We start from the raw sequence: 14,893 nt of genomic DNA, 5'->3' as shown, positions 1-14,893 counted from the left end.
ACTGATGACATTCTTCCTGTTGCTTAGACTTCACACATGGGGGAGCATAAATTCAAATTGAGGAAGGATAGTTGCAAGATAGATGTGAGGAGGTTTGCCTTCAGCCAGTGGGTGGTTGACTGTTGGAACAAACTTCCGTCTGGCACTATGCAAGTGGGCAGTTATGGAAACGGTAATGGAAATGATGCAATTGATTGGTAACGAAATTTTTTTTAAGGAAATGACGCAAATTACCTCACTTCCTAAATGGCATTAACGATGCTAACTCAGAAACCCTGCTATATATCCTACCACTTGATCCCAATAAAACTTTCCACATAGAACCAAGGGTCTCAATAATCCAGTGGTTATTATTTTTAATTCTAGACTTAATTTTGAATCTAATCTTTACATTTTGTCTGAATTCCTCCTCAGAAATTGCTTGTCCTAATAAGTTTTTACCGTACAAATCCCCTAAGAATTCCTCTTCAGTAGCATCCTTACCAATACGTAAATTTTTAAAGTCAGGTTTAATTTTTTGGGAAGCTCAACAGAAAATTTCATCTCCTTGAATTTCTTAAGTTTTTCCAAATCAGTGTTTGTTGCCGTCTCAATTAATATACCCTTGTCCCGTATTTATCTAACCGATTTTATTTTTAATTTTTTAAACTCATCCTTAAAATTTTTTGAAACCTCAGCTGAAAACTCTTCATTGGTTTTACATTCATTGTCTTTTTCTGCCCTAACAATAACAGCATGTTTTGGCTGTGGCCCTTTTACATCTAAATTCTGGGAACTCCTTGCACGGCGCCTCCGTAGCCAGGTGGGCAGGAGCAGCAGTGTGTAACACACGCGTCTTGATTAGATCGGGGTTCAAGCCCATGACCACCAAATACGGAGGATAAGGAAAGGTCAGAGAATGACCACCGCATATCGCCGGAGCAATATGATCTTAGTTGCTAATGCTCCTAAAAATCAAATAACAAACAAACAACTCCTTGCACCCACCTTCAAGACACTTGCATAGCTAGGCACTGTAAAGGCAGCAGACAGCTTTCTTTCCTCTACCTTTGTTTTGAGTTTTTCATTCTCCATAGATAAATTTTGACAGGGTATGTCTGCCAGGGGCAAAGGTTGATGACGTTGTAGAGCGGATATCATCTTTTAAGGGCACAAAAGGTGATATAGTTGTACACGTTGGCACTAATGATATTAAGAGTAGGAGACCGGCAGAATTACTTAACAAGTACAGGTCACTGATGAAAAAAAGCCGTGAATTAGGGTTGAATTTGAAAGTGTCTGGAATTCTGCCCAGACACGATAGGAGGGAGTATATGACGAGAGCCCTGTCGATCAATTCGGCCCTGGAAAGATTGTGCAGGGCTCAAGGGGTAGAATTTTTTTCAGCCTGGTCTGTACTTGTTAACAGGAGGGACTGCTTCTACAGGGATGGGATACGCTTAAATAGAAAGGGTGCAAGAATGTTTGCTGATGCTATCGAGGCAGTGTTAGGTGGGTCGGAAAACTGCTAGATTGGAGGGATACAAGGAATAATAGATTAACAGTAGCCACTAGCAGAGGAGAAAGTGATTATTGCACTGCTTCTATTGGAATGAGCAGCAGCCTGGAAAATAAGATGCAGGATATTTCAGAGACTGCTGGGAATCATGTGGGTACAGGTGAACACATGGGTTGTGTTAGGGTGGCTAAGAGGAAGAGCAGGTGCATGTATACTTGCGTGTACACCAATGCTAGGAGTTTAGTAAATAAATTTGATGAATTTGAGGTATTGCTCAAAACATCAAAGGCAGATATTGTTGGGATTTCAGAGACGTGGTGTCACACAGATATAAGGAATGCAGAACTGGAATTTGGGGAGTACAATGTCTACAGAAAGGATAGACAGGATAGGAAGGGAGGAGGGGTTATGCTATTAGTTAAGAAACACATAAAATCCAAGGAAGTGAAGCCAGTCGGCATCGCTGGACAGTGCAGTGTCGAGTCAGTTTGGTGTGACATAAGCATTGGGAGATCAAAATTGAGAGTAGGAGTGTGCTATAGGCCTAATGACTCTGATGAGTATAATAAGAAACTGTACAGAGAAATACAGTGGGCCAGTAAATCAGAGAGTCTTATAATGGGGGATTTTAATTTCCCAGATATTGACTGGAATTTGGGGGCTGGTCACTCACACACTAGCAAGGCTTTTGTGGATTTATTGGATGATTGTTTTCTACATCAGCATGTTCGGGAGGCAACTAGAGGGAGTAATACTCTTGATTTGATTATCAGTAGTGATTCTTCATGCATTAAGAATCTGCAGATAAATGAACCACTAGGTGGCAGTGATCACAGTGTTCTGAAGTGGGATTTACTCAAAGAGGTAACTACCATTAGGGGTAAAGGGAAGGGGTATTGCTTTCGTAAAGGCGACTACGATGGACTGAGACAGTATTTAAATTCTATACAGTGGGATCAACTGATGATGTTACCAACAGCAAATTCAAAATGGGAAGCATTCAAAGAACTCATCTTGGAAGCTACTAGGCATTACATACCAACTAAGAAATATTGTTCAAGGTTTAGGCCTAAATGGATGTCAGATGAACTAATGAGGCATATGGCAGAGAAGAAAAATTCATGGGATACATACAAATTAACACGTGACACAGAAGCCTATGATAGATACAAGTTGATCTGTAACCAAGTTACAAAGGAGGTTAGGCAGGCGAAGGCAGATTACGAGAGATCCTTGGCAAGGGATGCGAAGAAAAACAGCAAAGAGTTCTTTACTTACGTAAACTCTAGAAGGAAGGGGATGAACCAGATTGGTCCACTTGATATCGATGGGTCAACTGTTGATGACCCTGCTCAGGTAGCTAACAAACTAAATGAATATTTTGCATCGACATTCACAGATGAGGAGTTATTCAGCGAGGGGAATGCCAGAGGTGTATTCAACTCTAGCAGTAAGCTAGAGAATCTTGTAATAACCGAGAGTAAAGTGGAGGAGAAATTGTTGAAGATAAACACAAGAAAGGCAGCTGGGGTGGATGGGATCTATCCAGTTATATTAAAGGAGGCAGCAAAGGAAGTAAGCAAACCCTTAGCCATAATTATGAGAGCTTCCTTGGACTCAGGGGAGGTACCCATGGACTGGAGATGTGCAAATGTGACCCCAATTCACAAGGGAGGATCAAAGGCTGACACAAGTAATTATAGACCTGTGAGTTTAACTTCTGTTCCCGGAAAATTAATTGAGGCACTGGTTAAAGAAGCACTGCAGGATCATCTAGACAAGACTTCAGTTATAGCTCGGACACAGCATGGTTTTGTTAAGGGGAAGTCTTGCCTGACCAATTTGATTGGATACTATGATGCAGTCACAAAAGAACTGGATGCAGGGAATAACTTTGATATTATATACTTGGATCTTAGAAAGGCTTTTGATACTGTTGCACATGGAAGACTGCTGCACAAATTGGAGCAGGGTGGCATTGGAGGCAAATTGCTGCTATGGATAAAGGGGTGGCTGAGGGGGAGAAGACAGAGAGTGGTAATCAATGGACACTGCTCATCGTGGACTAATGTTATTAGTGGAGTCCCTCAGGGTTCAGTATTGGGTCCTTTATTGTTTTCTGTATTTATAAATGATATTGATGATGGTATATCAAGCTTAATGTCCAGGTTTGCAGACGATACGAAGGTTGGCAGGGTTGTCAAGGACACTACTGACACTATGCTGCTGCAACAGGATCTGGAAAGGTTGAGCAGATGGGCTGAGAGGTGGCAAATGAAGTTTAACAAATGTAAAGTACTACATATGGGAAACAGCAACCCCAGAGCAACGTTATCAACTCTGTGGTACTACACTGACAGTGGTAGAAAATGAAAGGGACCTGGGGGTGGTTGTGCAGGCAGATATGAAGTTCTCTGAGCAGTGCAGATGGGCTGCAAGAGTAGCTCATGGTGTATTGTCAATGATATATAGGAATTTTTCTAGCAGGGATAAGGAGGTAATTATTCCCTTGTATAACCTGGCAATGACTATATGCACTCTTAACTCCAACCAATAGTAAGCATAGCACAGAAACATCACTGTTCAAGATGGCGGTGCCCTATAGGAGTTTTCCCTACAATTTTCCCCGCCTTGATGCCATGATGGTTTATGACAGTGATAAAAACAAGATGGCAGAGCTTTCCATAGAAATACATGTGTTTTGCAAGAACCAAAGGTTAAATAAAATAAGTCCAGGCCAGCATAATGGGTGGTTAAAATTAAGCAAAAAATGTTCTCCAACCACCAGCAGCAGCTATACAGTCCAAAAAATATGTTAACTTAATTGTTCTACCCAATATTTGGGGAGAACAAGACTACAACTATAATTGTCAAGCTGAGAGATAGAGTCAATGCTTTTCAATTAAAGCCATAAGATGAAAGCAGAATCAAGCAGTTTTAAATTGCTTCTAAATAAGGCAAAACTCCAAATGTTAGCATGAAAAATCAAGCCATCCTACTTACCAGACATTCATAAACATGATGGTAACATTGCTAAAAACCACAAAATTACAATGAATAATCCTGAGCTAACTCTCAGAGCTAACACATATGAAATGGAAGAGTACCGAAACTTTGTATTTGTACAATTGCATTTGAATTTTGATATAAATTTTATCCTCCAGAATATATAGAAAACCGAGAAAAATAAAGACTTAGTATGAAGAAAAACAGCTGTCTTGTGTATTAAGTATTTGCTTTTTTTTTTTTTTTTACCAGATATTAAATAGTCAATGTCATCTTCATTGACTTTACACATGATTTATTTAGGTAAATAGTGCAATTTTTCACACTTCATTCTTCATAGTGGTGTCTTGTGTATTCAGAAGAGTTTGATATTTCAGTCTGACTTTTGGTTCGTGCTCTCAGACATTTCAGGGATATTTAAATGGTTTAAAATTACAGTTCTGGATCTGCTAAGGCTGATTTTTTCAGAGCATCATCCTCTACTGTGCTGTTGATAAAACAGTGTGGTTCAGATAAGGCCCTTCGTTAACTTTCCACTACTATGTAACTAGGATAGAATTGTCTGGAATGCTACAGAAGGCATCAGCTTTCATGTTTTTATGCACAACAATCAATGGTCCTGTACCAAACCACATGAAGCCAACCTAGAGCTTTATTCTACTGCCACTAGTTTTAATTGTGAGTGCATAGGATCTACATGAAACTGTTCCTTAGATATATTGCTTGATTAATCATTCCACTTTACTTAAACCCCAGGGGCTCACATCTGGTGAGTATGGGCTTGGCACACCCAGGATCTGAGCAGGATATCATCGTTCTTCTCTTCCTTGGTGATTCCCTTCTAATTCTGGCTCTCTCTTGGGGTAATTCAGAAATTTTTTTTGGCTGGTGCAGCATAAGCCTCAGGCTTCTTTGCACCATATGGCTGATAATAATAATAATTATAGCACTGCAGAGTCCTCTTCTCAAACTCCATGTGCCATGACAACCATTGACTAATTTCATGAGGTGACAGTATGAATTTATGAGGAGCTGCATAGCCATGGTAGCCCATCTTGTGCAGTGGCTTTTTAATAGTAGTTGGTCATCCTTGCTCTCTGACATCTCTCTCTTGTAAGCTCAGTGAAGTTCACTTTACAATTTTCTTTTCCTAACATTTTAACTTGACAGAAATGACTAGTAAAGCTTACACTAACAACTGGCAAATATGTAATAGATCTGGTAGTCATCAGTGATTACCTAACTGGCTTTGAGTGAATGGTGGTTTTATTCTCTATCTTCTACCATTGCATCATGTTTCTAGCAATTGAATGAGTGGTAAATGGACAAATCCACAATTTGGCAACTTAGTATAATGCTACTTTCGCTAGAGCCTTATTTTGTAGTAATAGTAGTGGCATGTGATGCAAGAAAGCAAGTGTATAAGCTTATGCAGCATCATCCAAAAAAAAAAAAAAAAAAAAAATCACACCATTCCCCCCAAATGCCTGTCCAGTTCCTCCTTAAATTTATTTAACCTGTCAACTTCCACAACGACAGATGGAAGTTTGTTCCAGCAATTAACCACCCGCTGGCTAAACGCAAATTTCCGCACATCTATTCTACATCTGTCTTTTCTTAATTTGAATTTATGCCCCCTTAGGTTCGTAATCTGAACAAGTGGAAGGATCCCATCAGAATTCAGCGTGCTCAACCCATTCAAGGCCTTATACACCTCAATCAGATCACCGCACAAGTGCCTAGTCTCCAGACACTGCAATTTGCAGAACTTGAGCCTCTCTAGGTAAGAGAATCCCTTCATTCCCCTCACCAATCTTGTTGCCCTTCTGTGTACATGCTCAAGTAAATCTACATCCTTCCTAAAATGAGGCCTCCAGACCTGTACGCAGTACTCAAGGCGTGGCCTGACCATTGCCTTATACAGAGGGACAATCACCTCCTTCTCCCTGCTAGCAAAATTCCTATATATCATTGACAAAACCCCATGACCTGTCCTGGCAGCCTGTCTGCATTGCTCAGAAAACTTCATATCTGCCTGCACAATGACTCCCAGGTCTTTTTCATTTTCTACCACCTTAAGTGTAGTACCACACAGTTGGTACGTTTCTCTGGGGTTACTTCTACCCATATGCAGTACTTTGCATTAGTCAAGGTTAAACTTCAGTTGCCACTTCTTAGCCCATCTGCCCAAATTATCTAGATTCTGTTGCGGTAGCACACTGCCATTACTGACATTAACAACCTTGCTAACCTTTGTAATCTGCAAACTTCGACATTAAGCCTGATATACCTTCATCAATATCATTGATAAATATACAAAACAACAGTGTACCTAACACCAAACCCTGTGGGACTCCGCTAATAACATTAGTCCACGAAGAGCAGCACCCATTGATTACCACCCTCTGTCTTCTCCCACTCAACCATCCTTTTATCCATTGTAGCAACTTACCCTTAATACCATTCTGCTCCAATTTGTACAATAGTCTTCCATGCGCAACAGTGTCAAAAGCTTTCCTGAAATCCAAATATATGATATCAAAATTATTTTTTGCATCCAGTTCCTTTTTAACCACATCATAATATCCTGTCAAATTTGTCAGACAAGACTTTCCCTTAACAAACCCATGCTGTGTCTGAATTATTGCTGCAGTCTTGTCTAGATGATCCTGCAATGCATCTTTAACCAGTGACTCCATTATTTTACCCGGAACAGAAGTTAAACTAACTGGTCTGTAATTATTCGTGTCACCCTTCGATCCCCCTTTGTGATTTGGGGATACTTTTGCACATCTCCAGTCTGTGGGAACCTCCCCTGAGTCCAAGGATGCTCTCATAATTATGGCTAAGGGTTTGCTTAGTTGCTTTGCCGCCTCCTTTAATATAACTGGATAGATCCCATCCACCCCAGGTGCTTTTCGTATGTTTAACTTCAACAATTTCTCCTCCACTTTGCTTTCAGTTATTACAAAATCATTAAGTATTCTGCTACAATTTGATAACCTTCTGCCATTTTCTAGCCTTAATAATTCCTCATGTGTGAATGTAGATGCAAAATACTCATTCAGTTTGTTTGCTATCCGAGCAGGATCATCAACAGTCGAACCATCGATGTCAAGTGGACCAATGAAGCTTTTAAATACTTGGTTCTGAGTCTTCCACACTCTTATATACACCTCAAAATCAGTGCTGTGATCTACCTGCATGTGACCTATGGAACTATAGTGGCAGAAAAAAAACTGCATCACCTTAAAAAAGTAACATTTGCAGTGAAACATTTAAGATATTGTTTGATTACAGTCATTTTGTTTGTCACAAAGAAAAGGTATTGCATCAGATAATGCTTTGGTTGCATCAGACAGTAACTGCAAGGTATTCCTTTAGCCATTTCTATAAATATGACATTGGAAGGGTATACATGCTCATTAGTATTGCGGAGGTGTAAGCATGGCTTCGTATGTCCAGTTGACACCGATAAAAAAAAAGTGTAGCTGTTGCTCTGTCCCAGGAAGGGCTTTCTACGCATGCTATCACTGATAGAATAGTCTGCCACCAGTCAACAGTATCCACGGTGCTGAAATTAAAGCATGAAACCAGTGATGTGAAAAGAAGACTTGGATCAGGCCGTAAGAGAGTGACTACACCTTCCCAAGATTGACAATTCAAACAGCTATGCTTTCTTAATTGCCATGCTACTGCTCCTGATCTAAAACTGGACTTTGAGATAGCTTCTGGTGTTGAAACAAATGCACAAACTAACCAAAGACAGCTTTCGGAGCATGATCTGCATGCCTATCGGCTAAAGAAGAAGCCTTTGTTGACCCAAAAATGAGAAAGAACCGTCTTGCTTGGGCTAAAATGCATGTTTCGTGGACAAAAGAGCAAATTAAGTTTATTAACAGAACAGTGAATACAGAAACCTACACTTCTATCATGGAGGAGTGCCTGAAATCTTATTAGGTATTACCACACAATGTCCAAAACTGTATTTATCAGCAGGACTCAGCACCTTTCCACACAGCAAAATTGGTAAGTTCTATGGTATTTAGATTTAATGATCAGTTTGTCTTTACACCAATGTTTTCACTCGTTTTTCTCCCTTAAGGTGCAGTCATACCTCAGAAACGCTAGCATTACAGTGTTGTGGCCCAGCCCGGCCCAGCAACAGTCCAAATTTGAACCCTATTGAAAATAATTTCTGGTACATAATGTCGTCTAAAATTGCTCAGAAGAAGCCAACAAATAAGATTCAGCTGCAGGAGAGCATTGTAAGGGTGTGGTATCACGAAATTGGGCAACCATATATTCAAAAGTTGATTAACTCCATGCCAGATCCTTGCAAGCTCGAGGAGGAAAACAAAATATTGAGGACTTATTTTGTTGATTTACAGTACATAATACTATTACGTTCTTATCGTTTCAGTTTGTACATGTAAATGCAATAAAATGTGTTTCATTGCAGTTTGCATGATTTCTCATATTTCCATTTAATTACTCATTTTACCCTTTGGGAAGATATTTATGGCAATTAGGTATATCAGGTGGAGTCTTTTTATTGGATTTCATTCACAGAGACATACACTGTGCTGCCACTTTATTAGGTACACCTCTGCTGTGCACACAAATGTTTTGTCCCACAATGTTGCAAGTCACATGACCACAGTTGTGGATATAAATGCAGCAGAACAACCTTTCTAGTATCAGTTAAGCATACAAATCGTAGCAAGAATGGGGAAGAGGAGTGATCTAACAGACTTCGAACATGGCATGGTAGTAGGTGCAAGACGTGCTTCACAGAGCTTCTCTGAAATGGCAGTTCTCCTGTACTTTTCACGCACCACAGTTTCAAGGGTGTATCGAGAATGATGCAATGAACAGAAAACATCCTCTCAACAGCACTCCTGTGGAAGAAAATCACTTGTTGATGAGAGAGGTCAGAGGAGAATGGCTAGAATTGTGCCAGCAAACAGATAGTAGTAGTAGTAGTAGTAGTAGTAGTGGCACTTGATGCAAGAAAGCAAGTGTAGGAGCTTATGCAGCATCAGCCAAAAAAAAAAAAAAAAAAAAAAAAAATCACACCATACCCTCCAAATGCCTGTCCAGTTCCTCCTTAAATTTATTTAACCTATCAACTTCCACAACGACAGATGGAAGTTTGTTCCAGCAATTAACCACCCGCTGGCTAAAGGCAAATTTCCGCACTCCAGCCACTGCAATTTGCAGAACTTAAGCCTCTCTTGGTAAGAGGATCCCTTCATTCCCCTCACCAATCGTGTTGCTCTTCTCTGTACACGCTCAAGCAAATCTACATCCTTCCTAAAATGAGGCCTCCAGACCTGTACGCAGTATTCAAGGCGTGGCCTGACCATTGCCTTATACAGAGGGACAATCACCTCCTTTTCCCTGCTAGCAAAATTCCTATATATCATTGACAAAACCCCATGACCTGCCCTAGCAGCCTGTTTACATTGCTCAGAAAACTTCATATCTGACTGCACAATTACTCCCAGGTCTTTTTCATTTTCTACCACCTTAAGTGTAGTACCACACAGTTGGTACGTTTCTCTGGGGTTACTTCTACCCATATGCAGTACTTTGCATTTGTCAAGGTTAAACTTCAGTTGCCACTTCTTAGCCCATCTGCCCAAATTATCTAGATCCTGTTGCAGTAGCACACTGCCATTACTGTCATTAACAACCCTGCCAACCTTCGTGTCATCTGCAAACTTCGACATTAAGCCTGATATACCTTCATCAATATCATTGATAAATATACAAAACAACAGTGGACCCAACACCGAACCCTGTGGGACTCCACTAATAACATTAGTCCACGAAGAGCAGCACCCATTGATTACCACCCTCTGTCTTCTCCCACTTAACCATCCTTTTATCCATTGTAGCAACTTACCCTTAATACCATTATGCTCCAATTTGTACAGTAGTCTTCCATGCGCAACAGTGTCAAAAGCTTTCCTGAAATCCAAGTATATGATATCAAAATTATTTTTTGCATCCAGTTCCTTTGTGACCACATCATAATAACCAATCAAATTTGTCAGACAAGACTTTCCCTTAACAAACCCATGCTGTGTCTGAATTATTGCTGCAGTCTTGTCTAGATGATCCTGCAATGCATCTTTAACCAGTGACTCCATTATTTTACCCGGAACAGAAGTTAAACTAACTGGTCTGTAATTATTCGTGTCACCCTTCGAACCTCCTTTGTGAATTGGGTATACATTTGCACATCTCCAGTCCGTGGGTACCTCCCCTGAATCCAAGGATGCTCTCATAATTATGGCTAAGGGTTTGCTTAGTTGCTTTGCCGCCTCCTTTAATATAACTGGATAGATCCCATCCGCCCCAGGTGCCTTTCTTATGTTTAACTTCAACAATTTCTCCTCCACTTTGCTCTCAGTTATTACAAAATCATTAAGCACACTGCTACAATTTGATAACCTTCTTCCATTTTCAAACTGTAATGATTCCTCACGTGTGAATGTAGATGCAAAATACTCATTCAGTTTGTTTGCTATCTGAGCAGGATCATCAACAGTCGAACCATCGATGTCAAGTGGACCAATCATATTCAGCCCCTTCCTTTTAGAGTTTATATAAGTAAAGAAATCCTTGCTGTTTTTCTTAGCATCTTTTGCCAAAGATTTCTCGTAATCCGCCTTTGCCTGCCGAACCTCCTTTGTGACCTGATTACAGACTAGCTTATATCTGCTACAGGCTTCTGCGTCGCCTGATAATTTATATGCATCCCATGCATTTTTCTTCTCTGTCACGAGTCTCATTAGTTCATTTGATAACCATTTAGGCCTAAACCTTGAACAATATTTCTTCATCGGTATGAAAAGTCTAGTAGCTTCCACGATTAATTCCTTGAATGCTTCCCACTTAGAATTTACTGTTTGTAACATCGTCAGTCGATCCCACTGTACAGAATTTAAAAACTGTCTGAGACCACTGTACTCCCCTTTACGGAAGCAAAAACCCTTTCCTTTACCCCTGACGGTAGTTACCTCTTTGAGTAAATCCCACTTCAGCACACTGTGATCACTGCCACCTAGTGGTTCCTTTATCTGCAAATTCTTAATACACGAATGATCACTGCTGATAACCAGATCAAGAGTATTACTTTCTCTGGTTGCCTCTCGAACATGCTGCTGCAGAAAACAATCATCCAATAAATCCACAAAAGTCTGACTAGTGTGTGAGTGACCAACCCACAAGTTCCAGTCAATATCTGGGAAGTTAAAATCCCCCATTATAAGACATTCTGATTTACTGGCCCACTCTATTTCTCTGTACAATTGTTCATTGTACTTATTCGAGTCATTAGGCCTATAACACACTCCTACTCTTATCTTTGCTTTTGCAGTGCTTATGTCACACCAAACTGACTCAACAGTGCACTGTCCATCTATATCAACTGGATGCACTTCTTTTGATTTTATGTTTTTCTTAATTAACAGCATAACACCTCCTCCCTTTCTGTCCTGTCTATCCTTTCTGTACACATTGTACTCCCCAAATTCCAGTTCTGCATTCCTTATATCTTTGTGACACCACGTCTCTGCTATCCCAACAATATCCGCCTTTGATGTCTTGACCAACACTTCAAATTCATCAAATTTATTTACTATACTTCTAGCATTGGTATACATGCAAGCATACATGCTCCTATGCCTATTCCTTGTTACCCTAACACATCCCATATACCCAACTATTCCAGGATGACTGCCATCCGTCCCTGAAACCCCCAACACCCCTCGCTCCAGGTCGCTTCTTATTCTAATAGAAGTTGTGCAAGAATCACCTTCACCTCTGCCTGAGGTTACTGTTAAACTATTAGTCTTTGTATCCCCCCAAGCTAGCAGTTTTCCGACCCACCTAACACTGCCTCGATAGCATCAGCAAATATTCTTGCACCCTTTCTATTTAAGTGTATCCCATCCCTGTAGAAGCAATCTCTCCTGTTAACAAGTACAGTCCAGGCTGAAAAAAATTCTACCCCTTGAGCCTTGCACAGTCTTTCCAGGGCCGAATTGATCGACAAGGCTCTCATCATATACTCCCTCCTATCGTGTCTGGGCAGAATTGCAGACACTTTCAAGTTCAACCCTAATTCTCGGCTTTTTTTCAACAGTGACCTGTACTTGTTGAGTAATTCTGCCGGTCTCCTACTCTTAATATCATTAGTGCCAACGTGTACAACTATATCACCTTTTGTGCCCTTGAAAGATGATATCCGCTCTACAACGTCATCAACCTTTGCCCCTGGCAGACATACCCTGGTCCTGTTCCACCTATCCTTTTTACATAGCATGTTCCCCGTTTCCCTGACAATAGAGTCACCAACAACTAATAGTTCCTGTGGGACCAGCGCATTCTGCCTTGGGGGTTGCCGCTGTGTTGCGTGATGACCAAGTGCAAGCTCTGGCGTTGATGTGGGCAGCTGAGAGCTTGATGGGCCCCTCAATTTATTTCCTTCGAGGGCATCCACCCTGTCCTTCAAACTCTCATATAGGCCCATAACAACGCTGAGTTGTCGCCTGATTTCCTTACACTCCTTACATCGCGCACACACAAAGACATCCCCCATGGCAATATCATGTTCCGTTCCACAATGGGCCACAATGTCACACATCACGTCAGAATACAACCTTTGGTGCGCAGAGGAAAATATTGCAACAGACCACTAGTCACACTTTGTCACAAATGGGCTACAACAGCCGACGGCCACATCACATACCTTTGTTATCAATGAAGAACATGATAGCACGCCTCCTGTGGGCACAGCAACACCTGCACTGGACTATCAAGGATTGGAAAACAGTTGCTTGGTCTGACGAGTCGAAGTTTGTGGTGCATGTTGATGGAAGGCTCAGAATTTGGCAAAAACAACATGAATCCATGGACCCATCATGTCTGACGACTACTGTGCAAGGTGGTGGGGCAGTGTTATGGTGTGGGGAATGTTTTCTTGGCACACATTGGGTCCATTGATACCCATAGATTCACGTCTGAATGCCACATCGTTGCTAACCAAATGCATCCGTTCATGTTGACAGTTTATCTCAGTCAGATGGTCAGTTCCAGCAGGAATAATGCGCCAGTGCACAAAGCCCAAATCACTGTGGAATGGTTCCAGGAACATGACAATGACTTTTCTTTGCTGCAGTGGCCCGCTCAGTCCCTGGATCTCAATCCTATTGAACATCTTTGGGATGAGCTGGAAAGTGCTGTTCACTGCAGGCCTACACCTCCATTGAATCTCAAGGAACTGCGTGACACATTCATGTCTGCATGATACTCCATTCCTGCACAACATTTTCAGCATCTTGTTCAACCATGCCTAGACGAATTCAGGCTGTTTTGAAGGTTAAAGGAGGCTCAACATACTACTAGGTAGGTGTACCTAATAAAGTGTCAGCATCCTAATAAAGTACATCCCATCTAACAAATGCATTTCGAACATTTCTGCAACCCACAATGCAGCACAAAACACATTATTTGCAAAATTCACAAGTGATGCATTTTTTTTGTCTGCCACTGTACTGTTTTCTGAATTTACATCTGAAATATGTGTTGAATATTATCCAACTAACACTGAAAAATCAACACTAGTTAAATAATATTAACATTGTCCCAAAAATATTATAGCTAAAGAGGATTATAGCTAATGTGACTAATGACAGAGTCCAAATTGCCAAATACTGCACACCTCAGAATTTCTCCAAAAGTTATGAATTTGTGTTTGTTGATATTCCTGCTGTATTACATGTAACATGAATCAGAAATATAACTGCAAATGGCCAAGCATGCACATATCTAATTTTTGGCATTAGCTAGTTTTGGTTTTTAATTCAAATAGATAATTAAAATAGTTACCCTTTGCAGGAAATGAGAATACATTTTTTTTTTACCCGAATTTCTTGTATTTTGAATGTAGGTGTGATTAGGCATTGGGAAAATCTGCAGCCTAAAGCATTAGAAAAAGAAAAACGGCTCCATCATGCTCAATCTCAGTGGCAAAAATTTCTTGAAGACTTACTAGGAATAGAAGAATGGCTGAGGTTAGCCAGAATTACACAAGAAAGTTGGAAAATTAATGAAGAAGATGTCATTAAATTAGAGGCTCTTATTCAGTTACATAAAGTATGTAAATTTCTTTAATGTATATTTCATAAAAACCTTTAAATTTACTATTCACCAGTACTTAAAAAGTGTCTATTCTTTCAGTTACTATTTTGCATTTAAGATCCTAATTGTAAAACATTTTGAGTTAATTAGTTAAATTGTTAGTTGTGATTCATCATTAAAGTTGTGAGTCTCTCATATATTCTAAACAATTTTTTAGCAAAATTTATGTGGTGT

The 14,893-nt window shown here is 40.3% G+C and overlaps 1 protein-coding gene across 3 annotated transcripts in view; it reads left to right on the top strand.

Moving 5' to 3' along the window:
- The window catches only part of LOC150084856 (muscle-specific protein 300 kDa-like), a 1,257,473-nt gene that overhangs the window by 1,176,786 nt on the left and 65,794 nt on the right, over positions 1-14,893 (top strand). For all 3 annotated transcript variants that reach the window (XM_090376651.1, XM_090376652.1, XM_090376650.1), the window contains one exon: positions 14,469-14,674. In XM_090376651.1, coding sequence (XP_090232777.1) covers positions 14,469-14,674 — 206 coding nt within the window. The remainder of the gene's footprint in view (positions 1-14,468; positions 14,675-14,893) is intronic.

The sequence above is a fragment of the Mastigoproctus giganteus genome, chromosome 6 (genome assembly GCF_048544385.1).
Source record: "Mastigoproctus giganteus isolate SK-2022 chromosome 6, ASM4854438v1, whole genome shotgun sequence".
In the NCBI taxonomy this organism is placed as follows: domain Eukaryota; kingdom Metazoa; phylum Arthropoda; class Arachnida; order Uropygi; family Thelyphonidae; genus Mastigoproctus; species Mastigoproctus giganteus.
The sequence above is the reverse complement of the archived record's forward strand: the minus strand, read 5'-3'. Positions and strand labels throughout refer to the sequence as shown.